The 27,783-nt window shown below is 40.1% G+C and overlaps 1 protein-coding gene and 1 long non-coding RNA gene across 11 annotated transcripts in view; both read right to left on the reverse strand.

The window, feature by feature from the left end:
* mdh1b (malate dehydrogenase 1B, NAD (soluble)) overlaps positions 1–27,783 on the reverse strand; it is a 137,288-nt gene that overhangs the window by 34,496 nt on the left and 75,009 nt on the right. For 9 of the 10 annotated variants that reach the window (XM_069934082.1, XM_069934079.1, XM_069934078.1 and 6 more), the window contains 3 exons: positions 24,246–24,380; positions 15,292–15,434; positions 12,598–13,097 (listed from right to left, as the gene is read on the reverse strand). In XM_069934082.1, the coding sequence (XP_069790183.1) occupies positions 12,598–13,097; positions 15,292–15,434; positions 24,246–24,374 (772 nt within the window). In that variant the 5' untranslated portion in view covers positions 24,375–24,380. Of the gene's footprint in view, positions 1–12,597; positions 13,098–15,291; positions 15,435–20,427; positions 20,634–24,245; positions 24,381–27,783 lie in introns of those variants that run through there. The other variant, XM_069934084.1, reaches the window with a different exon arrangement.
* On the reverse strand, positions 4,045–12,552 carry LOC138761638 (uncharacterized). Its single transcript, XR_011356404.1, has 2 exons — positions 12,315–12,552; positions 4,045–4,242 (listed from the first exon to the last, which is right to left on the reverse strand). It is a non-coding gene; the product is annotated as an uncharacterized lncRNA (long non-coding RNA).

Consider the following 27,783-nt stretch of genomic DNA (forward strand, 5'->3'; position numbering starts at 1 on the left):
AAATCTGTGATCTTTCCGTGATCTTACTCTTTAAATATTTTTCGTGATCTATTCTCCACAACTTTCTGCATCAGAAAAATCCAGAGATTTGTCACCCTGAGCAAGAAGTTCATGAATATTTCAGTTTGAAATGATTGGACCCTAATCTTGTAGCTTTGTCCTCTTCTTTGACTTTCTCTCAATTGTGAAAACAGCTTCTTCTCCTCAGCCATTAAATTTCTGAACAGATAAGGAACGTATAGACACTACCTCACATTTTTCTCTTTTTTGCACTAATTATTTATTTCTAAATATTGTATTTACGAAGCCGTAATATATAGCCATTTTGCACCTGTAATGCACGTTATTGCTGCCTCAAAACAAATTTTCTGACATATTGTGTTCAGTTCTGGTCAACTCATTATAGGAGGGATGTGGAAGCTGTGGAGTGGGTGCAGAGGAGATTGGCCAGGATGTTGCCTGGATTGGAAAACAAGTTTTATGAGGGCAAGGTTAGCAAAGCTGGAACTTTTCTCTTTGGAACGAAGAAGAATGGGAGGAGAATGGTCTACAAGACTATGAGAGGCAGAGATAGGGTGGACAGTCAGTGCCTACTTCCCAGGGAGGAATGGAAAACACCAGAGAACATGTGCACAAATTTAGGTGAGACATCAGGGGTGTTTTTTTTTTAAACACAGAGATGTGAGTGCCTGCAATGCCTTGCCAGGGATGGTGGCAGAGGCTGAAACATTAGTGGCATTTAAGAAACTCTTATCAGGCACATGGATGAAGGAAAAATAGAGGGTTAGGGGGTAGGGTGGGTTTAGTACTTTTTTTTAAGGGATATATAGATTGGCTTAACATCGAGGGCTGAAGGGCCTGTACTGTGCTGTAGTGTTTTATGTTCTCTTTCTCCATCTTTTTAATCATTATATTGAAGGTAAACAATACATGAGAATAGGAATACATAATCAAAAAGGGGGAAAAAAATCACTATATGACATCATATGATATAACATAATCGCATTACCCCTCAAACTGAAATCTGAAAAAAAATTATTATATAGAACTCCACCTAATCTAAGAAAAAAATGAAACAAAAAAAAACAAAATCTGGGCAGCCTATCCTTAGAATTTATAAATAAAAAATAATCATTTGGTCTTCACCAATAAAGAGACAATAAATAAAATAAAATTTAGTCCAGAAAGGAAGATAATTATATAAACTAAGTCATATGGAAATCATTTATACAAGGTCTCTAAGTCTCTTCAAATTTAACAGAAGTATCAAATGTAAGACTCCAAACTTTCTCTAAACTTAAACATGACATAATTTGAGAGAACCATTAAGTCAAAGTAGATGGATTAGAATCTTTCCATTTAAATAATATAGCTCTTCTAGCCAACAATATAGAAAAGGCTATAACCCGATGTGTGGAGGTAGGAACTCAAGTGTTCTATGTTCATGAATAAATCGGATTCTGAGAACATTTCAGCATCTACTTCATCATCTGTGTTTCAATAAAATCAGACCTTTTTTTCTAAACTCTAAAGAATATACAGTAGATCTATCTACTTTCCCACCCATCAGTTCATCAGCAAATTTGGATATAATATATTGTGGCGTGCGTGCTACCGCAAAGTGTTGAAAGAAAACACACAGATGAGGAGCCAAAGTCAAAGACTGATTTACTGCAATGCTTATATTCACTCCTCTCTGCTGATGTTGGGAGTGATGTCACGGCAGCGCTGATTTCCAACTGGGCGATGTTCCTACTGTTTTCTGCCGTGTGGGTGGTCACATAGGACGAAGGTCATTGGCCCCTGCAGGGTCTTCACAGTCGCTGCATTCATCTGCCATTTTGTGTACTGGGTCGCATCCCAGTTAGCGGGCCACTACACAATCCCCCCACACCCACCCCCCAGAACCAGCGATCAGAGAGCTGTTTGCTGCTTTCGGGGTTCTACCTCCACAACGAGGGGACTGCGAGGAGACTAGTAGGCTAATGACCAGGTGTGCTGATTTGAGGTGGTCAATAGTGAAAGTCTCTTTCGTATCCAGCACATATATGTTGACCTGTTGTGCTTAATTACTTTATTCAGCCCCTTATATGGGCATTGTAGAGGTGCTCGGTGTGCCTGCTCTAAACGAAAACGTACTCACAGGTCTGTAAGTCTTTGGGGATGTAGGTTTTGCCCTGGCTGTGCAGCGGAGGCTGCAGAGGTGCTAGACTGCCCAGTTTTTCCCTCAGTTTAGTCAACGAGCCTGTGGGGTTCTCCAGGTCCTTGGCAACATCCAAAAATTTCCCTGGTATTACCGATAGTGCGCTGTATACCATCTTGGCTGCAGAGGTGTTGAAGTTCTCTTTCGGCGCAGTGCAGATCCACAGAAGTATCCAGGGTAACTTGTCCGCCCAGTTCAGCCCCTTGAGTTGAACCATCAAGGTCTCCTTTAGGTGCCTGTGGAACCACTCCATCAACCTGTTGGCCTGAGGTTGGTAAACTGTGGTATGGTGGAGCTGGGTTCCCAGCAACTTCCAGAGGCCCGAGGTGAACTGTGTACCTCTATCAGAGGACATATGCTCTGGGACTCTGAACCTTGACTCCAAGGTGTTAATCAATGCCCTCGCATAGCTCTCGGTGGTTGTATCAGCCAGTGGGACCACCTCCAGCCACCTCGTGGAGCAGTTAATCATGGTGAGAGATATATTGTCCAACAGGAGACCAACAATGTCAATATGGATGTGGCTGAACCGATGGTGCGCTGGCTCAAAAGTTTTGTCGGGGGGGGGGGGGGATTGTGCCTTGACATGTATCTGCTCTTTGGATGTTTGGCAGGGCATGCAGGTCTTTGCCCACTGACTGACCTGTTTCTGGAGGCCATGACAGATGAATCTACTGGCCACCATTTTAACAGAAGTTCTGATGCCTGGGTGCACCAGGTTGTGCACCACATTGAAGACCTGCTGCCTCTATGGTGCCGGCGCAATGGGGTGGGGTTTGTCGGTGGAGATGTCGCAGAGGAGTATCTGGCTGCCAGGACCAATGGTAACATCCTCCAGCCCGAGGACAGAAACTGCTGTTCTATATGCTGGTATCTCAGGGTCCTCCTGCTGTGCCATGGCTAGGGTGGAATAGTCTATTCCCTGGGACATGCCTGGATGAACTCGATCACAGGGTAGGACAGTGCATTGGGCACCACGTTGGTCTTACCCGCAATATGTTGGATATCCATGGTGAATTCAGACATGCATGAGAGGTGTCACTGCTGCCTGGCCAACCACAGGTCAGACACTTTGTGGAAGGTAAAGGTCAACAGTTTATGGTTCGTGAAGACCTTGAATTGCTTGCCTTCCAGAAAATACCAGAAGTGCTTAACTGCCAGATACAACACCAATAGCTTCCAGTTAAAGGTGTTGTATTTGAGTTTGGGTGGTCAAAGATGCTTGTTAAAGAAGGCCAGGGATTGCCATTGCCCTTCAAAGAATTGTTCCAGCACACCCCTTACTGTTATGCTGGAAGCCTCTACTGTGAGGGTGGTTGGCACCTCTGGCCTGTGGTGTACCAGAAGGGTGGCATTGGCCAGAGTATCTTTGGCCTTCTGGAATGCCTCCAAGGCCTCATTGTCCCAGGTAATGTCCTTATCCTTCCCTGCCATGAGCACGAAAAGGGGATGCATGATGTGAGCCACTGCAGATATGAATCAGTGATAAAAATTAATTATACCGGTGAATTCTTGCAACCCCCTTCACTGTGCAGGAGTTTGCGAAATGCTGAATAGCCTCTAACTTCTCAGGCAGGGGTTTCACTCCGAGCCTGTTGATCCGATGTCTCAGGAAGTTGATCGTTTCCAACCTGAATTGACACTGAGCGGGGTTTATAGTTAGCCCAAATTCCTGCAACCGGGCGCACAGTTGCCTCAGGTGGGCCGCGTGCTCCTGTTGTTGCAGCTGGCGATAAGAATATTGACCAAATAGATAAATATGAATGGGAGATCCCGACCCACTGCAACTATCAGCTTTTGGAAGGTCTGGGCTTGTACTGTGATCAATAGTACTCAGAGACTTGTGAGGAGCACCAACACATTTTTATTACCTTACAACTAATGGCCAGTATTTACAGAGGTCTTCAGGTCATTCGGGGGGGTCAGGGTTTATATCTGGGCCAACGGGGGCAAAGTCAAGAGGAGGAATCGGCCATTCACTCAAGATAGAGATGGTGAATTTCAGTTCACTGCATTCACCCCTTCCTTCAGAAAAGAACCTGCAGGCAAAAACAGAGACCACATTAAAAAAAAAGTTTTTTGTACAGTTATTTACAAGTTGAGTCTGTCAGGGGGCCTGGTTATTCTGGTTGAGCGCCTTAGCACTGGTGGCTTTGCTCTTCCAGAATTTCCTGTACCTCCTGAGGTTCTTGGGTTGTGGGACTCAGAGGGGGACTTTGTGGTCCTGGTTGGGGTCCTGGGTCTAGTGGTAGCTCTGTTGGAACCATGTCACCCGGAACCCTGTGCAGGGTGTTTGGAGGTTCCAGGCCCACTGCGGGTGTCGGGACCTCAGTTTCTGAAGGTGTCAGATCTCTGATCAAGACCATGTCCTCCCTGCCATCTGGGTATGCCACATAGGCATACATCAGATTTGCATGCAGTAGGTGCAATTTCTCGACCAGCGGGTCCATTTTGCTTCTCCTCATATGCTTCTTCAACAGGACTGGTCCTGGTGTTGTTAGCCATGCTTAAAGAGTGATACCCGATGTAGACTTCCTCGGAATTGCAAACATTAGCTCATGAGGAGTTGCGTTGGTTGTGGAGCAGAGGAGTGACCTTATGGAATGGAGCACGGTGGGCAGAACCTCTTCCCAGTATGAGTCTGGAAGGCCTTTAGACCGAAGGGCCAGTTTTACAATCTTCCAGACTGTTGTGTTCTCCTTTTCAACTTGCCCATTCCCCCTGGGGTTGTAGCTAATCATCCTTCTGGAGATGATGTCAGTTGCGAACAGGTACTTGTGTAGCTTTTCGCTCATAAACGATGAGCCCCGGTCGCTATGAATATAGATGTGATGCCCAAACATGGTGAAAATGGAGTGCAGAGCTCTGATGACTGTGATGATGGAGATGTCTGGGCAGGGGATAGCGAACGGAAAACGCAAGTACTCATCAATAACATTAAGAAAGTACACGTTTCTAAAGGGGAAAAGTTGAGGGGGAACATGAGGGGAAACTTCTTCATGAAGTTGGTGGGAGTGTGGAATGAATTTACAGCTGAAGTGGTGACTGCAGTCTCTATTTTAACATTTAAGGGTAATTTGGGAAAAAAAAAGAAAGTACACGTTTCTGTTGGTGGAAGAAAGGGGCCCCTTGAAATTGACCATGAGTCGTTCAAAAGGATGGAAAGCCTTTATCAGATGCACTTTGTCGGGGCAGTAAAAATGCAGTTTGCTCTCAGTGGAAACCTGACATGACCTGGTCATCTTCCTGATATCTTTGATAGAGAAGGGCAGGTTGCATGCCATGATGAAGTGGGCCATGTGGGTGATGCCCAGGTGGCAGAGTTCGTCCTGAAGTGGCTGCAACTGGTTGGTGTGTGCAGTAGCACAGCTTTCTCAGGATAAGACATCTGGGGGCTCATTGAGTGTACTTGGTCTATACACTCTCTCATAGTTATAGGTGGAGAGTTCAATCTTGTCATTCTTTATTTTGCCCATGTTCATACTATCGAACATGAATGCTACAGATCGCTGACCAGTAAGCAGTGAATTTCCTGCCGGCCAGGTAGTGTCTCCAATGCCTGATAGCCTCCACAATGGCTTGAGCCTCTTTCTCCACAGACGGGTTTTGGAGCTCATGGCCTTGCAAAGCAGGAAAAGCAAGCTACCAGCCTGCCCACCTGGTTAAGGCTCACAGCCAGAGCTACGTTGGAGACATTGCTTTCCACCTGGAATGGTGCGTTTTCATCCACCACATGCATGGTGGCTTTTGCGATGTAGCTCCTGACGTAGTTAAAAGCCACCTGGAATTCAGCCAACAATGAGAAGAAGGTGGACTTAAGAGGGGGCAGACCTTGTCAGCGTAATGAGATACCCGCTAGGCGTAGTATGAGAAGAAGACCAGGAACCTCCTTAGTGCCTTCATGGTCCGCGGGATAGGGAAGTCTAGGAGGGAGCGCATACGCTCGGGGTCTGGGGGCCAATAAAGCTGTTCTCCACCACATAGCCCAGGATTGCTAGGCGTTTGGTCCTGAACATGCACTTACTGGCGTTGGACGTGAGGTTCAGGGATTTGGCTGTGTGGAGAAATTTCTGGAGATTGGTGTCATGGTCCTACAGTTATGTCTGCAAATGGTGACATTGTCGAAATAAGGGAATGTTACCCTTTGCCCGTACTTGTCTATCATTTCATCTATCTGCCTCTGGAAGACCGAGACCCCGTTCGTAACCCCAAAAGGGACCCTCAGGAACTGTTAAAGCCATCTGTGTGGCTCGAATGCTGTATAGGGTTGGCCTTCAGAATCCATGTTCAAATAGACCCAGTACTGTGCAATTTCATTCATCATGTCCAGATTCAGAGGAGGGGGTATGCGTCCAGGAGTGTGAAGCGATTAATAGTTTGGCTCTAGTCAATCACTAGCCTGAGCTTTTCTCTCCCTCTCACAACTATTACCTGGTCTCTCCAAGGGCTGTTGCTGGGTTCAATTTTTTTTTTTTTAAGCAGACACTGTGTTTCGGCTCTAATAAGTTCTCAGTCCCCTGCACTGTATTGCCTGCTCTTTCTGCATATGTAACTCTTCCTTGTAATTGAGCTGACATTAAAAATTTATCTATTCTTGAATAAGAATCATATCTGTAAGAATAAAATGAATAATCCTTTTCTTTTGGATTTAATTTTCTCCAAATATCAACTAAATTCGTCCTTCATCAAAGTCAAAATTTTTTTAGTTGTTTTTGTTCTAGTAACTGATTTTTGTGACTTATCCAATATGGATCTAAACAACAATTAAAGTCACCACCAATTAACACATTATCGTTTCAACAAGATGTAAAAAAGAATCCTGAATAAATTTTTCGTTGTCAATATTAGGTGCGTAAATATTCATAAGTATCCACATTTCAAAGTAAATTTAACAATTTACTAGAACAAATCTCCCTGCAGAATCTGTAACAACAGATTGTAATTTAAAAGGTAGTTTATTAATCAAAATAGCAACTCCTTTTGCCTTAGAATTAAAAGCTAAAACTTGACCCTACCCACTCTCTGTTTAATTTTTGATGTTCTTTTCCACTTAAATGTGTCTCTTGGGAAAAAAAGCTATCATCAACCCTCAATTTTTTAATATAAGCCAAAAAAAATCTCTTCATTTTGTTATTAAGCCCATTCACATTAAAAGTTACATAATTTAATAGGTTGTTAACAGCCACATCTCAAATTTTAAAAATGCACAACTCTTACCACCCATCCCAGTAGATCATAGCTCCACAGAAATTTTCAAAAATTCTGAAAAAAGAGCCCCTAAGAGAGAGACAACCCTCTCCCCAAAAAAGCACAGTGTACTAATAATAAACTAAGTACTATTTCCCTCTATTGATGGGAAGTGGCTCTGAACCACTAAGTGGCACGCGGCTGCAGAAGGAGAAGACAAAAAGTCCACCTCCCCCAGACAGAATATACACAAATACATTTATGTAATTATTTCAAGTATAAAGAGCTTCTTCGAGCTCCTTGTTCACTTGATCATTATCAATTTCAATCGATTCTCGATGTTCTAACACCTGACGTTTATCTTGCAGCTTCTCTTGACTCAATTTCACCCTAAACAGATTGGCTTTGAGTTAGATCTTGTTTATCATTAGGCAAAGAATTAGCAAATTCCAAAGCTTCATCTTTATCAATAAAAAGAAATTGCGATTGATTTTCTCCAGAAAAAACTTTAAGTATAGCTTGTATCGAAAAGAAAATTTATATCCCTTCTTTCAAAGGACAGATTTTGCAGGGATAAATTATTTTCTTCTTTTAGCAATAAACACTCAAATCTGCATAGAAAAATACTCCAATCATTAAAGGGTCTTGTTGCTTCCTAGCATTTTTGACAGCCAATCTTAATACCATTTCTTTATCTTGATAGCGTAAACATCTAATCAGAACAGATCATGGTGCTTGCCCCTGGTGCTTGCCCCGGAAATGGTTTCTTTCTATTAGCTCTATGTGCTCTATCCAATTACAATCCATTCGGAAAATTTTTAGGGACCATAATTTCCATCTTTGACAAAAAAGTACTGGAATGGGACCTTCAGAATCTTCAGGCAGTTCAACAATTTTAATATTATTTCTACATCAGTTTTCTGTTGGAATTCTTTCTTTTGAACTTCCCAAACCATAAAAGGATCTTCCATTTTATTAACTGTATCTTTACATTGTTCTATATCAAAATGATAATCCTGTATATCTTCTTCAATTTTCTGAACTTTAACCTTAGCCACAGTTTTAGCATATTTTGCCATTTCCCATTTAATAAAATTCATTTCACCTTTAAGGTACTAAAATTGTGTATTGGAATCAGATCTTACAGACATAAATTGTAAATCCATATGATTAATCATTCTATTTGTTTGTTCCACATGTAAAGGAAACTGAACTGATGGATCTGCACTTTGAAGTTTAACTTGGAAAATTCAAACTTTGATTCCTCCATAACTTGAATAAACTTGGGCTCTTCTCCATGATGTAATAATCCTACTCCCTCCAATTCTTCATATATTTCTTCTTCTTCTCTTTCATCTTCCTCTTATTCTTCATTCTATGATGGAATTGGTCTTGATTGTTTGTGAGCCATTTGTTTAGTCCTGGTCTGACAAGCAACACTAGCTCCTTACAATGGCATTGATTCAGTTGCATGCATGCATTTGTTCTTGTGTCGTTTGCAGCTCAACGATCCTCTTCTGAACTCCGGCACTATCTTCACCAGCTCCCCGGAGAAGCGGTGCTGCAGTTACATTAATTTTAGCCGTCACAGCTCAAGTTGATCTCGGAGAGGAGGCAATTCCGAAGGCTCCGTTGTTAAGGTAGGCCCCATTTCTTCAGTCATACTGACTTCTCTAATAGTCGTTTTCTCTGCAGTTTGAGTCTTTGATTTCTTTGTTGCCATTGTAGTTAGGTTCAGAACAAGTCTCAAAATTGCAATATTTTTTAAAGTTTTTTTACTTTGGGTTTTAATTAATTCTGCCAGGGGAGGCATATTTCCATGGCTCCAACCTACGCCATCACACCATACCACACCACGCACCACCCCCCCCCCCCCATAGCCAATCCCTTGAATTGAAGTTTCACTATAGTTCTGTGGATTCTGAGGTGACATGTAGATCTGCTGCACTCCAGCTAGAGGCTTTTAGAAGGGATAACCATCACACACCAGTTACCAATTGATATTAAAAGATGAAGTTTGGTTCAAGACCATGGGAGAACACACATGAAGCCATGCACACATACAAGTAGCGCTCACCTCCTCCAGGGCTGCTCCGACTGCTAATTGCCCTCTCACCCCCAAACCTGATTACAGCAGCCATGTTGCCCAAGGCCTACAGTCCAGCACCAACCCTCAAATTTCCTTCAATGAGGTTCTTTTAAAAAATTTATGAGCCCATTGTCTGCAAACCATAGTTGCTTAAGGCAGACTGGTGGGAACTCCCCTATTTCCAGCTTGCCAAAGTAACCTGATTACCCATTTTTGTGTTTTTGGTTAACTAATTCTTAGTTGTGTTATCTCAACTAAGGAGATATCCAATCCTTTGAAATATTATCTTTTCAAATAATTTTCTACATGGCACATAATGGAATTATTTTTTTGGATATTAAAATGTCCTTTTTCTGCAGGCACCTCTTCATTGGCTTTGATTGTTAATCCTCAAATATATTAAAATACAATTGCCCCATGTTAATTTTAGTTAATTATGTTATGCTTTTCTCATTGCTCTGTTATCACTACAGTTATGCTTCCTTGCACTTTCCTAACGAGAAACGATAGACTAATCAGTGGTTCCTTCTTTCTTTTCCCTCCTTTCTCAAACAGCAGCTTGCATTGGTGGGTTTTTCCATATCCTGGAATTGTTCCAGAATCCAATGTTTCTGGACAATCAACACATCTGATCTCTCTGCAGTCATCTTGTGCAAAATAATACTATAAAGATTATCAAGCCTGAGAATTTGCCGCCTCGTGATCCCATTAGTTTGCCATCATCTTTTCTCTACTGAGTAACAATTGTTAAGTTTCTCGGACTCCTTTACTCCTTAAATATTTATGATTATGGTGCATGGTTTGTGTCATTTACTGTGAAGATGGATAAAATATTAATATTTTTATTCTTTCATTATTATTTCCCATTGCAACTTATAATAGACAAATACTTATTTTTGCTTTCATCCTCCACTTTTTCAGTCCCATTTTTATGTCTTCCTTATTTGTACACACATTCACATTTATCCCTCAGTAAACAATATTTTTGTCATTCTTACTCATTTCTAAAATGGTCTCAATCCTCAAGCCCATATCTATTTGCAATTTTTACCCCCAATCTATTATCATTCTCTACCTATGGTTGACCATAAATGATTCCCATTTGGAGTATCCTACATTCTCATAAGAATTATAAGATATTTTAAATGTCTCAAAATGATCATCCACTTTCATAATTAGCCATGTACAGCTCCTAATTATGTAATTGATTTTATTTACATTTTAGATTCTCATTTCAGATGCAATTTGGTATCATTTAAAGTGAAAATGGTATTCTATAATAACCATTCTCCAGAGAATCCTTTATTGGCACTTAATTATTACACACAAATGCTTGCACAAAGACATAATTTGAAAATCATGCAGTATCATATAGTGACAAACTGATGTGGCTTCTTCACAGCAGTGACAGAGCACATTTTTTTAAAGGAATAATGAATTTCTAAGACAATCATATAGGGGAAAACTGAGTGTTGAAAAGATATCTGGAGAATTATAAAATAAGGTGAGAATTTAGTGCTGGGAAGAGAACATTCAAATTATTTGAAAGGTTATGCTCAGATTCGAGAATAAATTATATACAAGTTCTGTGATGAATTGTAGATAATTAATGCCAGGACAGACATACAGAGTTGGTTGATCAGGACTAGGATTACATTCTTCTCTACTCTCTCTGATATCCACTCAGTGTCTCTTCTAACTTTCCTTTCGACCACTTCCATATCTTTCTTCCTCTTGAATCCTTTGATTCCCTTTCTGACCCAATTATCTGCAGCATCCTGCAATCTTGATTAAATTCAACATCACATTTGTCCTTGGCAGCGTGGGTGTAACAATGTGGGAGAATGACTTAGAAAGCAACACACTGAAGCCAATGACAATATACTACATGGAGAAAGATAGAAGTTATGCATAATATTCATGTAAGCCAACATGGAAGTGACAGTTTTTCAGTGTCATTATTTATGTTTCTGTGTGGTAATAGCATTATGAAAAGGGGGCTGAATGGCTATCCAAACACAGTAATACTGTACAATAGATTCTGTTAATTATGCCACAAGCTTGTACTGGTTCAAAAGAAATAGATTAAATCATGAAATCAGCTGAGGTAACGAAAACAACTTATGACAACTGGATTTTGTGAACTGAAGGATATATTTTACAAACCATATTTCAATATTAAAAACATTGTAAAAGTAATTGTTTGAAAAACAATTACATTACTGAATTATGGTGGCACAGGTGGCGCAGCGGCCAGTGATTGGGACTGGTGTTCGAATCCTGCGCTGTCTGTTTGAACATTCTCCCCATGTCTGCGTGGGTTTTCCCCGGGGGCGCTGGTTTCTTCCCACTATTTGAAATGTACTGGAGGTTGTAGGTTAATTGAGGGTAAATTGGGCGGCATAGACTCATGGGCCAAAATGTCCTGTTACCGTGCTGAATGTCTATGTATGTCTTAATGAATTGGATTTCGTCCAAATGCAAAATAAATTTTTCTCTACCTTCATTACCTACTGACTTTCAATTTCAAATTATAGTAAGTAGCTCATATCATAAATTCAAACGTTCTAGAAACATTATGGTGTTTCAATGGAATATTGGGCTTAATGGTAATATAAAGTACAAAATAATATATACTATGGTAACACTTCTAAATCTATATGTAAAGGAAGGATGCTTAAGAAATGTGACATGTTCAAACATTATGCTTATTTGATCATATACTGTACATATTCCAGAATAATGGATGAAATGTGCTCAGTTTCATTAGTAAGATGAAAAAATCATGTTTCAAACATGGGTGGCATGGTTAACATAGCAATGCAATTACAGCACCTGAGACCTGTAAGGTGTTTGTACATTCTGCCCAAGCCTGCTTGGGTTTCCTCCAAGTGCTCCGGTTTCCTCCCACCCTTCAAAAAACATAGGGGGTTGTAGGTTAATTGGTGTATTGGAAGTACGGACTCAAGGGCCAGAAGGGCCTGTTACCATGCTGTACAATTTTTTAAAAACTTAAATTCTGTATTAATAGATGAGACCTCAATAATGGAACTAAGACTCTGAATCAAACATGTGTATATGAGTATATAAAGAAGCAACAAGAGCAAAATGCACCCACCTTGTGTTCTCACATTCAATTTCTTAGCTAGTAGTGCCTTGGCTTCTCCTTCAAGTTGAGTTGATACTGCAACAATATTATCATGATCAACAGAAAATGCACCATTCAAGAGGTTTTGTGTTTTCAGATTCAATATGTGATCACCAGCTACAATCACTCGAACATTAAATTTTGCAAAGGTGTCGATCCTCGTCCCAATGTCTTGGTAGAGATCGACGATGTCTTTGTAGCAATTTTCCATTGATTGATTTTCATCTGGCACAATATCATCAAAAACAATGATAACTTCGGCATCCATGAAAGCCTTTCTTAGGGTAGTGTGCACTGATATTTTTTGAAGTAGTGGGTAGGCCATATCTTCAACCTCCATTTGTAAGCCATACAAACTTGACATGGAGCCATCAATGTCCAACAGGTTTAAGTTGATAAGCTTTTCTTCACCAAATATCTCTCCGCTGAGCAAGGTAGGAATCAGATTATGGCATGCAGGATTTAATGCTCTAAATTATGAAACAAATTTACATTAGTGTATGAAAATAATCCTCCCTCAACACCACTTGGGCTCCAAAACAGTCCTTCCAAGTGAAGTAACACTTTACTTGTAAATATGTAGAGTCATCTACTGCATCAGGTGCACCCACTGTGGCCTACTCTACATCGTAGATTCTGGATGCAGCCTGGGAGACAATTTCATTGAGTACCTTCACTCTGTCCGCTGCAATAACAGGGACCATTTTAGTTCCATGTACCTTTCCCACACCAACATGTCTGTCCATGTACTACCAAACTGAGGCTACCTGCAAACTGGAGGAACAATACCTAATATTCCATCTGGGCACTCTCCAACATCGCATTAACATTGACTTATTACTGTAAGGAATTATTTTAGCTTTTCCTCTAAAAATCAAATGGCATTTTACTCAGAACCAATGGCAGCGCTGCTGGAAATCCTTTTATGGCAGGACTACCACTGGTGTGGACCCAAGTGAGTGGGAAGCGGAGACATAGTGCTGCTCCACAGGGTCCAACCACTCCACCTCAATGTTGATGGCCCTTATACAAGCTTTAAATGGCTTGTTACAAGAGCCAATGGTGTTTTTAGTTAAAATCTTGCAATCACGGGGTCTGTGCTTAAGATGGTTCTGCCTTTGCTGGCAGCGGTCTCAAGCAGTTGCAGGCTATGGAAAAGCAGTGGACCAGTGCAGAGCACCAGAAACACTCTCCATTGAGAACATTTCTTTAGGATGGGGACTACGGCAGTGGACCAATGAGGGATGCTACAGGACCCACATAGGCTATGGGCTGCTGGAGACTGGCACATAGGAACCAGGTATTGGAACTGGGATTTGAGAGAGTGCTGAGGGAAAGAAGGGTTCCTGATCATATTGCAGATTTGGATCTAGAGCTCTGGTTTCCAATGGATAGAACAGGAGTCTGTGTGGCTGCAGAGGTATGGGAATGCTGGAGATGATTTCATGGACACTCAGTAACAGGGACTCTTTATTTGCTTTGCTTTCTCTTACTGTAAGGAGCATCAGGCAATACTAATGGCAACTCTTTGTCTGGCTTACAGCAGATGACAGGAAATTTCATGTAATATTAAATTTTCTTTTTTATTAAATGACAATAAAGTCAGGCAGCATCCATGGAAAGATATTGTCAGTGAACATTTAGGCCTGAAACCCTTTATCAAGACTAGAGTGAAAAGGTAAAATATCAAGTATATAAAGGGGGTAAAAGTTGGGAGTGACTGAAGGGGTCAAGAAGTGATAGAGTACTGGACAGAAAAAGGAAGGAGAGTGGAGAGACAGGTAGGGGAGGAGACCACTGAAGGGTGGTGGGGCGGGGGGGGGGGGGGGTCGTTAAGTGAGAATAAGAGCAAGTAAAGTTGGAAACAGTAGAACCAGAGAGAGATACAGGTGATCTAAAACTAGAATATTCAACCTTTCATCCTTCATGTCTTTGGGTTTAAGGTTGTCCAGGATGAAGATGATGTGTTATTCCTCAGATTTACATTTGTCCTCATCCTGGCAATGGATGAGGCCAAGGACAGACAAGTCTGTAGAGGGAAATTAAGGTGCTCACAAATACGAGATCTACCTTGGTCCTACAGGCAGACCACAGGTGGCACTTGGTAATTGATTGATCTGCGAGACTGGCACAGACTCAGAGTGGCTAATCTTTTTGTTCTTACAAATAGGAACACAGAAAAGATTTTCAAACACAAATTCATTAATGGACTCCAGCATTTGGGAATTACAGAATGCAGTATTTGCAGTCCAATCTATCTGTCATTTTACCTCATAGCTTAAAGCAGTATGAAACCCATTTATTGTAGATTACTTTTCTATTTTAACTGGGGCATTAACTATTGTCACACAGATAATTGCCAGCTGCTATCAGAAGCATTAACAAGTAGTTTCATATTCTTAAAGATTCAGTTTTTGGTGAACCCATTCCTTCCAGAAAATAAAATGTGGCTATCTAATTTCTATCAATTTATGAGTTGTGACGGTAATGTTACGTCCCAAGATACATTCAACACACGGAGCAGCAAGGTGAAGCCACTGAAAATTAAGGGAAATAAGTAAGAGTGGATAGACAGTGACAATTATAAAGAAGATATGTGCTGAAGTAGACTAATAGCAATAAACAAATAGTAGGATTATGAGATTTTTAAAAGTTCATACATACCCACTAATCCAGATTGACATTGGTTTTATCCTATTCCTTTTCACTGCTTCCTCATCAAGCTCCTCCAGATGAGTCCTGAAGTTCTCCTTTGCAATCTTGATCATGAGGTCAGTTTGCATATCAGAAATAAATCCATAGTAACCCTAAAGATCAAAAAACAGACAGAAAAGGGCTGCAAATTCTTCATTGCCAGAAAATCCAAACCTCTTTTTTCACTCACTATAATTTCTCATTCCCATTTTGACACTACTTTGTTATAATGTGTATTGCATATGTAAGTTCTAAAACAGTGATTTTTTTTTAGTTCTAACTAGTAAATTTTAAAAGATTCTGTGCACAAAAATGCTGGGGACATCTGCATCCATGGAAAGTAAAAAGTAATCATCATTTTGGGCCTGAGCTCCCCTTTTGGAGTGCCAAAAATCAGGCCGATGCCTGAATAAAATGGTGGGGCAGGGGGCAAAGGGAGTGGGGAGGAGAATAGGAAGGATCACAAACTAATAGGGAAGACTTGATGGGTGGGAGAGTAGAAGCTAAAATGTGATGGGGAGAGGGCAGAGGGGTGAAGAAGATAGATCTCTGATAGGAGAAGAAAGAGTAGCGGGTGTATGAATGGAAATTAGAGGTCAATATTGATACCATCTGATTGCCAAAACGGTTTACAAGGTGTTATTCCTCTAATTTGTTGGTGGATTCATCTTGGCAGTACGCAAAGCCATGGACAGATATGTCACTTTGGCAGTGGGATGTGGAATTGAAGTGGTTGGGCGCTGGGAGGTCCTTGTTATTGCAGCGAAAAGTCTGCATATCTCAATAGGAAGATTCTTTGTCTTTGAAACAAGTCCCTTTTCAAATATCAGAACACAAAAACTTGGCTAACACTTCTTGCGATATTCGTTAAGAAGGAGGTGCCATCTTTTTGAATTAGACCTCAAACTAACCCCATCTCCCTACTCAGGCAGCAGTAAGAAAGCCAATGCATCATTTAAATAATATGAGAGTTTTGTTTATCTGATAATTAATTCTGTTCTTCCTACATTTAATCAGCGTCTTTTTTTCAAGTAGAGAAACAAAAAATGTTGCAGATGCTGCAATCTTGAATGAACAAAGAATTGCTGGAGGAACTCAACAGTACATTCAGCATCCGTAGCTGTAGTAGTGAGTCTTGATGAGAATATGGTTATGGAACCAAAGGGCAGTTGAAAGTGCAGTAGGTGAGGAGCAAAACATGACTGCGTGCAACTTTTTCAAGTACTTATTTACAGAACATGCAGGCATTATCCATCCTCATTTGAACATCTTTGCGAGGGCATTTCAAAAGGCAGTCAGGAGTCAACAGTATTAATAGATTTCACTTCATACATTGGCTAGATTGGGTAAAGTGTGATGGGCATTTGTCAATTAAGTGGATTTCCATGACAGTTTAATAGATGCATCATCTGTATAACTGATATTAGATTTAAATCCATAATGTAGCGATAGAATGTTACCACCAGGAGGAGTCGGTGACAGAGTGTGTAGCATCTGGGGAATGTTGCATCTTTTAATATGTTGCATCTTTAGTAGATTCAAGACATTCATGAGGTCTGCACATATGTCTTCTATTTTTAGTGCTGATTGCATAGTTAATAAATCAAGTTGTTTTAAAAAGAACCCAAGTTTCTTTATTGGAAGAAACAGCCAAGTTTCGGAGTGAACGAAGAATAAAACTAGTGCCAAACGACCAAGGCAACCAAAACCAAAAACTGAAGAAGCAACAACTCAGCCAGGAACATCGAGTGGGAGCCCGATGAAGAGTGACCCAGGAGGGGCCTTTGGACCAGCTGAACCCAGCAGAGCTGGGGAGTCAGTCCAAGATATAACCAACATCCTGAACAAGATGGAAATTTCATGTGGAATCAACAATGATAGACATATCAGAAAAGGTAATGGAAATCAAAGAAGTCGTGGAAGACTTAATGGAACTAATGACTTGTTTGGAGGCTGAGCTGGACAAATCAAAAGACAGGCTAAAGGCAATGGAAGAAAAAGCAAAAAACATGGGACACAGAAAAAAAGGATTGATGGATAGGATCAATTATATGGAAAATTTCAGCAGACGTAACAATACAAGAATCATTGGACTGAGAGAAGGAATAGAGGGAAAAGACATAGGAACATAGGAAGTAGGAACAGAAGTAGGCCAAAAATGGCCCATCAAGCCTGCTCCGCCATTCAATACGATCATGGCTGATCTAATTTATGACCTAACTCCACCTACCTGCCTTCTCCCCATATCCCCTAATTCCTCTATCATGTAAAAATTTATCTAACCGAATTTTAAATATGTTTAATGAGGTAGCCTCAACCACTTCCCTGGTTAGAGAATTCCAAACATTCACTACTCTCTGGGAAAAACTATTTTTCCTCATCTCTGTCCTAAATCTACTCCCACGAATCTTGAGACTGTGTCCTCTCGTTTTAGTTTCCCCGGCCAGCTCAAAAAACCTTCATACATCTATCCTATCCATACCCTTCATAATCCTATATGTTTCTATAAGATCTCCTCTCATTCTTCTGAACTCGAGCAAATACTCGAATGAGTTTATTTGAAACATGGATTCCACAAATGCTGGGCAAAACAATTTCAATGCAAAACTGCAAATTGAAAGGGCTCACCGGAATCTCAGACCCAGAAGAATCGGTGAACAGCGACCATGACCAGTACTGGTAAGACTTTTAAGTTACTGGGGCAGAGATGCAATCTTGGGAGCAGCATATGAATATTCAAAAAAATAACAATGGCCCATTAGTGGTGAACAATGGAAAAGTAATGTTTTTCCAGGACTTTAGCCCTGCCTTGGTCAAACAAAGAAAAGAATTTGAGAGGTAAAGAGAACTGCGATCTAAAAACTTTAAATATTCAATGATTAATCCAGCAACATTAAGGGTGGATGTCTCAGAAGGTAATCGATGAATTTTCAAGAATAAAGAAGTGTAGAATTTTAAAGAAATTTATGAAAAGGTTAATGTTTCCAGCTGAAATAACTGAAAAGACCATTTCTAAACAGGACGAACGGAAAGATGTATCTTTTTATTTATATTAGTAATACTAAACCAACTTGTTTTCACTGTTAAAAGAAAAACCATTGTAGCTTATATGGAGAGCTCTGAAAAGATAGAAATGTGGTAAGGAAAATAGCAAGGTGGGAACTTCAATTTGGAGGGGAAAAATGATGCAAAAAGGAGGGTTTCTTCTTCTTTGGAAGAATCCGCGGGTGTTTTTCGCAGGCTTCCGGGTACTATTGTCAATGTCACTGTCAGAGCTAGGGATGTGTGTGTTTTTTAAAGGGGAAATGTACATGTGGGAAATGTACATGTTGGAAATGTCTCTTAAAAGGGAAATGTTTCATCAAGAATGATAAATGCTATAAAAACTGAGACGGAATCCCTAGTATATAAACAAAAAGAAATTAATGACATTTTTTTACACAATATTACATGAAATTATACAAATTCAAAATTACTAGATGAGAATGAAATGGAAGAATTTTTGTTGACTGTTGAAATTCCAAAGCTAGAAAAGAGAGAAAGGATAGAATTAGATACTCCTTTCACAACAAAGAAATCAAAAAGACTCTGGGCACCCTACAGGCTAATAAATCACTGGGGGAGGATGGATTTCCATCTGAGTTTTATAGACAATTCAAAGAATTATTAATGCCCCTTTTAATGGATGTCCTGGACAAGGCAGTGGAAACATGACACTCCCAGAATCATTCTCAACTGTGATTATTACAGTGTTATCTAAAAAAGAATAAGTTCCCACTAAAAACTTCATCATACAAACCAATATCCCTGTTAAATGCTGATTATAATATACTAACAAAATCATTGGCTAACATGTTAGGACAATACTTGGCAACACTGATACATACAGATCAATCAGGATTTGTTAAAGGAATACATTCCTCAAATAGTCTAGGAAAATTATTTAATATAATACACAGGCTAAATATGAATGAAATCCAACAATACAGTCTCCCTCAATGCAGAAAAGCATTCAACAGTTTGGTTGGCCATTTTTATTTAAAACACTTGAAAAATTTGGTATAGGCAGGGCATTTATAAATTAGATGAAAACCATAAACTGCAAGCTAAAATAGTAATAGTAAAATCAGATGTCGGCGGTGTTCGCCTTGAGTAGATTTAACTGACAGGGACGCCCCCTGTCCCCATAACTTTTTGTTTTAGCAACTGAACCATTGGCGGAGATAATAAGAAGGGATTCGGATACAAAGGGCTTCAAAGTCGGGCAAGAAGAACACAAAATCAGTCTATTCGCTGATGTGCTATTGTACCTATCAGACCCTGCTAAATCTTAGGAAAAATTAAAAAGAATACTAGAAAAATATGGAAGAATATCAGACTACAAAATATTTATGGATAAAAGTAATATAATGCCAATAACAAGTTTTGAATATGAAAGATACCAAAAGGGAAGTAAATTTAAATGGAGGATGGATGGAATGTAATATCTTGGAATAATAACTGACAATAACTTACAAAATCTGTACAAACTAAATTATGTTCTTCTTGGGAAGATAGAAAGAGACCGACAGAAATGGAGAGACTTACCAATTACTTTAGTGGGAAGGGTTAACTACGTCAAAATGAAAGTGATGTCAAGACTGTAATACCTTTTTCAATCTCTACCTATTCCATTATCTAAAAACTTTTTAAAGCTACTGAACAACCATATTAGATAGTTCCTAATGAAATAATAAGGTTCCAAGAAATGCATTGGAAAAACTGACATGGGACTGGAGGCTGGGAGAATTTAGACTTCCAGATTTCAAAAAAAATTACCAAGCTGCACGGGTTTGATTTCTCACAGCCTTCTTCACTGAAGACAACAACCCCAGCCGCCCCCCCCCCCCCCCCCCCATCTTGGGTTCAAATGGGAATGTAGTCAATGGAGGATGGGGAAACAAAGGATTTTATCTATAAATGGAGTTTCAAATCACTAAAGAAAAAATACATATTATTAGAATGTAAGAGATAATTATACATACAGAATATGATTGAAAAGTTAATGGAATGGAGGTATTTTTACCTATAATGCTGGCCCAAAATGGGTTAGAAGTTGCTTTTTACCTTAGCAAATCTTTGGTGAGATTATGTTTTGAGAAGTGGGTGAATTTCTGCTTATCACAGGTTCAGAAATGGTGCATTGGCTTCACAAGGAAATTGCAAAGGATTGGCAGAATGACATCTATCTTCTTCAGATTAATTTGTTTGGAGATACAGCCAAAGCTGGGGTTAATGATTTTTTTTTATTAAAAACTGCAGACACTGAAAATCTGAAATAAAAGCAGAAAATGATGGGAAAAATGTCAGGAGGTATCTGTGGAAGGAGCAAATGTTAATATTTCAGGTCTGAAACCTTTATCAGAAGTGAGAAAGAAAGAAACAAATTAGTCTCGCAATTCCTCTAATAGAATTAAGTAGTGTCCCTGCAGAGAGGTAGTTAAGCACTTCATTGTAATGTTTTGCAAATGTTATAGGGTCTGTGTAATGTTGGATTTTGTCACCAACTAAAAGTGCAGGCAAAATTGGCCAGTCCTGAATACTGTTAGAGTTCTGTGTTGTGTATTGGCCTATGTGTTGTGTGGTTTTATGTTAAAAAGTGAGTTTGCCTTAGAGAGCCAAGGTGAAGGTGGACTGCTGAGAGAGTGGGAGATGGACTGAGCATGTGCAGAAAATGATCTAAAAAATTCTGGACTTGGATGATAAACCACCACTGGGGGTGCTGTGGAGTGGAAGAAGGCCCAGAGCATGAGTCATGGTCTGGAGGAGTTTAGAATGTTGGGATTTCAAAAAGGATGAACATTCCGAAGGCAGTCAGAAGGATCCGGACAGAGCCAGTTGTTCCTCTCTCTGCAAGACAACTTTGAATTTTGTGTTCTCTCTCTCTCTCTCTCTCTCTCCCTCTCTCTCTCTCTCTCTCTCTCACAAAGATCTTTTGGCTTCAGTTTACCAAACAAACTGAATTTTGTTTATGATCTTTGCTTCGGTTGAAATCAAAGTTTTGTGAGTCTTGTGTGTTTTGTGTTTGTTTTGTGTCTAAGTTTTTCTGTGGGCTGGTTGGAAATATAACTTAGACTTTAATTACATATGTTGCATTTAGGCTGGGGAATTTATTAGTTTTACACTGTTAAAGAAATTTGCATAGTAACCAGTGGGCATTATTATAAAAGGGGGGATTTTGAATTAAAGTTTGAAGGTGAATTTTTGTTAATAAAGTAATTGTTCATCTTTCTTTGGCTTGGCTTCGCGGACGAAGATTTATGGAGGGGTAAAATGTCCACGTCAGCTGCAGGCTCGTTTGTGGCTGACAAGTCCGATGCGGGACAGGCAGACACGGTTGCAGCGGTTGCAGGGGAAAATTGGTTGGTTGGGGTTGAGTGTTGGGTTTTTCCTCCTTTGTCTTTTGTCAGTGAGGTGGGCTCTGCGGTCTTCTTCAAAGGAGGTTGCTGCCCGCCGAACTGTGAGGCGCCAAGATGCACGGTTTGAGGCGATATCAGCCCACTGGCGGTGGTCAATGTGGCAGGCACCAAGAGATTTCTTTAGGCAGTCCTTGTACCTCTTCTTTGGTGCACCTCTGACACGATGGCCAGTGGAGAGCTCGCCATATAACACGATCTTGGGAAGGCGATGGTCCTCCATTCTGGAGACGTGACCTACCCAGCGCAGTTGGATCTTCAACAGCGTGGATTCAATGCTGTCGGCCTCTGCCACCTCGAGTACTTTGATGTTAGGGATGAAGTCGCTCCAATGAATGTTGAGGATGGAGCAGAGACAACGCTGGTGGAAGCGTTCTAGGAGCCGTAGGTGATGCTGGTAGAGGACCCATGATTCGGAGCTGAACAGGAGTGTGGGTATGACAACAGCTCTGTATACGCTGATCTTTGTGAGGTTTTTCAGTTGGTTGTTTTTCCAGACTCTTTTGTGTAGTCTTCCAAAGGCGCTATTTGCCTTGATGAGTCTGTTGTCTATCTCGTTGTCGATCCTTGCATCTGATGAAATGGTGCAGCCGAGATAGGTAAACTGGTTGACCGTTTTGAGTTTTGTGTGCCCGATGGAGATGTGAGGGGGCTGGTAGTCATGGTGGGGAGCTGGCTGATGGAGGACCTCAGTTTTCTTCAGGCTGACTTCCAGGCCAAAGATTTTGGCAGTTATATGCCTTCTTTGTGGTTGCTGGTTTGATCTTGTAACAATACAAATAGCAAGAAACAGAGTGTCATCAATTTTGAATCTTGTAGGCTGAAGCATGCCCAGACGAAAGACAAGGTGTTGTTCCTTGAGATTACATTGGACCTCATTGTAATTGTGCAGGAGGCTACAGAGAGAGAGTTCAGAGTAGACAAGGGATGTTAAATTAAAGTTACAAGGTCATCACTGTTGATTAAGTACAGGTGCTCCACAAAGTAATCGCTCAATCTGCATACGTTTTCTTCAAAGTAAGGAGTCCACATTGTAAACACCAAATATAGTACACTGAATTGAAAGAAATGAAAGTGAATCTTTGCCTGAGCTGGAGTCCCTGGGTGGTGGAAAGATAAGAGGCAAAAAAACAGGTATTGCAGTTCCTGTGGTTGCATGGGAAAGCACTTGAAAATGGAGAATGGGGGGATAAAACACAGGATTCTCCTGACACTGTGGTTAAGTGAGAAAAAAAAACACACAAATGCTGGAGAAACTCAGCAGATCAACAGTACCTTTATGTAGCAAAAGTAAAGATACATCAATGTTTCAGGCTTGAACCCTTCATCAAGGTGTGGGGGAACGATATGATGTGGGGGTAGAAGAGACAAGAGAGTTGGGAAGGGAATGGTGTGATTTTTTTGAAATGCTGAAAGGGGAGGAAAAGAAGCATTGTCTGGTGATGGAATCTTGAAAGAACTGGCAGAAAATGAGAAAGATGATTGGTTGAATTCAAAAGCTAGTTAGATGGAAGATGAGGAAAGTAAGGTGATAAGAAATTGGGGTTATATTCACTAATTTTTAAAAAGTGAAGGGATGATTTGATTGATGTTTGATTGATGGAAAATCTATGCTTAGCATAACCTGAAAATTAGCGGTTTTTCTTAGAAATCTTATTAGAAACAAGTTTAGGTGTAAATACATATTTGGAATTTATTAAAGATCAATAGTTATATTTAACTCTGAGAGGGATGGATTTTTGTTAACCAAAGTAATAATGAGGTATAGGGAAACAAAAAAGGATCCACGTTCTTGAGACATATCAGCAATTAAATTTAATGGTGAAATAGCAATCTGAGGTTAAAGATCTTCTATTCCTACATCCCTACTGGTGGAACACTGAACACCAACCAGCAAATAAGGGAGAACAGACCAAAAACAGCTGCAAAGGTACAAATTTTGAAGATTTTCACAGTACAGGAGAATAAAATAATTCACTGGTGACCCCTTCTCTCTCACCAAACAATGTGCTAATTCACCACATATGTTTATCCACTACAGAGTTAAAAGGTGGCTAGGAACTGCTGAGATTAGATGATACCCTGCAACTTTTAAAAAATTTGGCACCTCTACTTTAGAAAAGAAATGGACAAAGTGAATTAATTTTTTTTTTAATTTAAATTTAGACATACAGCACGGTTAACAGGCCATTTCAACCCATGAGTCCATGCTACCCAATTTATATCCAATTAACCTATACCCCCAGTATGTTTTGAACAGTAGGACAAAACTGGAGACCCCAGGGAGAACCTATGCAGTCACGGGGAGAATGTACAAACTCCTTACAAACAGTGAAGGATATGACCAAGGTCCCGATCACAGGCACTGAAAAGACATTGTGCAAATCGTTACGCTAACTGTGCCTTATATCTTCTAATATATTTCAACTTGCAAATAGCTGTTTGAAAACACATATTTGCAAATCCTACCTGCACATACTCCATAAATTCATTGAATCCACCTAATAGTGATCCCTTTCCTCCACGGTCCACAAGTTCTCGCCATATGATTGGGGAGTGTTCATGCTTCCAATTATTTTCTTCACATAACGATTTCATCCATGGCTAGATAAACATAAATATGCAGTAACAATAAATTTGCTTTCTTAGATCTCAAAGTTAAACATAATCACCAGTAACCAAGGGAATTTGCAATATAGTACTAAATGAAAATCAAAAGTGAAAGAATTTGAGAAACAAAATATCTATCTACTTTATTATTCTCAAATGGTTTTTTTCATTTGTCTCTTTGAACTGTTTTCTTAAATGCTTTTTGATTCTCCACAATACAATCAAAGCTTCTGTTGCTGCTCTGGGACTCTTTCCACCCATCACACGCTGAGAAAGAATTGGAGGCAACATTAGCCAGTCCATAAACTAGTTACGTAAATGGTCCTCTGCTGCTCCCGGGTTTGAGACAAAACTGAGTATCAAAAGTCAAGGATGCCTTTTCACTGCCCAAAATTTTATAATAATCATACTGTTCTATAAAACCATTTCAATTACATTTGAAAATCTTTTAGCTTTACCAATCTAGTTGAATTGTTTTACCAAATCTACATGAAAATTATATTTTGCATTGCTTTTGTTGCATTCTCCCCAGTTGCCTGTATTTGGTCCACCTATCATCTCTATAACATATCCAGATAGCTCAAGATTTTTTTTAAACTAGAGCCATGCATCTATTACTGTTTCTTGATTCAATTTATTGTGTTTCCACTCCTGATCTCCTTTAGCTCTTTTTAATTGCTATAATTGGTGCTATTCCTGATTTGCTCTGTCCTTTCTCAAGTTATTTGACAACCAATCAGGCAGTTACTAAAGCAATGCAATGCATCATTTGATGCCACGTTGCTTGGTAAGTTATCCAAATTACTCTCTGATACTATTTAAATTGATTGTCACTGACGGAGAGACAGTAGGGAAGAGATATGCAAGAAGCAAGATAGTGTTCATTATCTTGTCTCTATGCCGATGACACCTCAGTTGTCGGCAGAATCACAAATGGCAATGAGGAAGCATACAGGTGGGAGATAGATCAGCTCTTTGAGTGGTGTCACGCCAATAACCTTGCGCTCAACGTTAGCAAAACCAAGGAGATGATTGTGGACTTCAGGATGAAGTCAGGGGAACACAACCCAGTCCAGGGCACAATAGTGGAGAGGGTCAACAACTTCAAATTCCTGGGTGTCAACATATCCAAGGATCTGTCCTGGATCCTCCATGTTGATGCAATCACAAAGAAGGTCTGCTGGCAGCTATACTTTGTGAGGAGATTCGGTATGTTAACTCGGCCTACAACATCATAGACACCAGACTCCACTGCATTGAGGACATTTACATGAGGTGGTATCTTAAAAAAGCAGCCTCTATCCTCAAAGAACCCCATCACCCAGGCCATGCTCTCTTCACTCTGCTACCATTGGGGAAAAAGGTACTGGAGCCTAAAGACGAGCAACTCAGCAGCACAAGGACAGCTTCCTCCCCGCTGCCATCAGATTTCTGAATAATCAATGAACCAAAGACACTGCCTTACTTTTTAATTTTTTTAATATTATTGTTGTAAGATAGTTTATAAAATGAATGTTTGCACGATGATGCTGCCGCAAAATACCAAATTTTGTGACAAGATCATGACAATAAATTCTAATTCACTTGCACTTTCAAAAGATAAGCCTGATTTTTTTTTTTCCAGCCTTATTTGGCCTTTTGAAGACTGAAGTTCAGCCACATTTATTCCGTATTCTGCATGAAATAGATTTCCATAAATAATATGTATTTTTCGCATTTCCCATGAACTAGTTACCCAAATGGTCCTCTGCTGCTCACAGGCTTGAGACGAAGCTGAGTGACAAAAGTCAAGGATACCACTTCACTGCCCAAAATGTTATAATAATCATACTGTTGTATTCAAAGCCTGTGCATTTTCAGTGCAGCTTTCCACCACAAGAAAGTATTAGTCTTGAAAAACATCTTTACCTTTTGGATCTGTCCTCTCTGCACTTCCATAGGTCTTCGCAGAAGGATTTCACCTATGTACACAGCCAGGTTGAATGGATAAAGGTTCCAATTTCCACACCACACCTAAAGCACATTTCTCAGATTTCTTGTTTAGATTTATGTAGTTTTTGTGGTGTGAGGTACAGGAACCTGGCATTAATAACTGCTGTTTTGCTGTCCAGACACAAGTCTGACCAGCACCGCTCATGGATTGTTGTGCCCAAATCCAACCCATCTTTCCCTTAACCTGTGTAAGCCCAGTTGCGGGCCCTCACTTTGGAATATGAAATATATCATAGAAATAAACATGTACATTTCCCCTTCAAATTAGAATTTCCATATCGCTACACATGGGCAGGGTCAAAGATGGTCCTAATTTATCCCTCAAAAGAGAGCTTTGTTGCAGCTAGCAGTAGAATATTCTATTAGACAAATCGTATTTATTCCTCAATTGCTTGAATGACATGAGCTGCCTTTGCTTGTAACAATGCTTGATACACCTGACCCTTCTCTGGCACCAGATGTCCAGGATCTTATTGTTCAGAGTCATGGGTATTAAGTTATTCTGAGTCAAGGGAGTTTTGGGAGATATCCCCACCTTCAATCCAATGCATTAATTTATTCTTTGCCATGACTGAAGTACATGCTTTAGTATGGCATTATCCATTTTCTTTGAAATTAATTTAGTGTCCCATTTATCACAGGCTTCCAACCTGACATACAGTTGTCCACCATGACTCTCTGCTGTCTATTTCCCAGCCACATCTGAACCCATGTCACAATCCTTAGGGTTTTTACAGATATGTGAACAGTAAAAGGAGAGTTAATGATAAAATAGGTCCACTGGATGATGGGACCAGTGAACTATGTCAGGAACCGTATGAGATGGGAGAAATATTGAACAAATTTTTCTCATCCGTAATCATGAGGGAAAGGGACATTGGGCTATATGAGATAAGAGAGGCAAAGGGCTTAGTTATGGAAAGGATAGGGATTAGTAAAGCAAGAGTTTTGGACCTTCTAGGGTCAATTAAGGTGGATAAGTCTCCTGGTCCTGATGGAATTTTTCCCAGGACTTTAAGGGAGGTCAGGAAACAAATAGCGGGGGCAATGACAGTGATTTTTCAAAGATCACTGGAGGAGGGGGTGATACCACAGGATTGGAGGATTGCAAATGTTATTCCATTGTTCAAAAAAGTCAGTAGGTGTAGGCCAAGTAATTATCGGCCAGTAAGTTTGACCGGTGCTGGGGAAGGTTATGGAGGGTGTTCTTCGAGATAGTATATACACATATCTGGATAGGCAGGGATTAATTAGGGGTACCCAGCATGGGTTTGTAAAAGGAAAGTCATGTTTTTCAAATTTTTTAATTTTTCACACAATAAACCATACTGACCAAAATACACACAGACATTTTTCTCTTGAATATATGCAGTGTCATTTTCTCCCCTTTTTCATGTTGAGTTTT

This window comes from Narcine bancroftii, chromosome 4 (assembly GCF_036971445.1).
Source record: "Narcine bancroftii isolate sNarBan1 chromosome 4, sNarBan1.hap1, whole genome shotgun sequence".
In the NCBI taxonomy this organism is placed as follows: Eukaryota; Metazoa; Chordata; class Chondrichthyes; order Torpediniformes; family Narcinidae; genus Narcine; species Narcine bancroftii.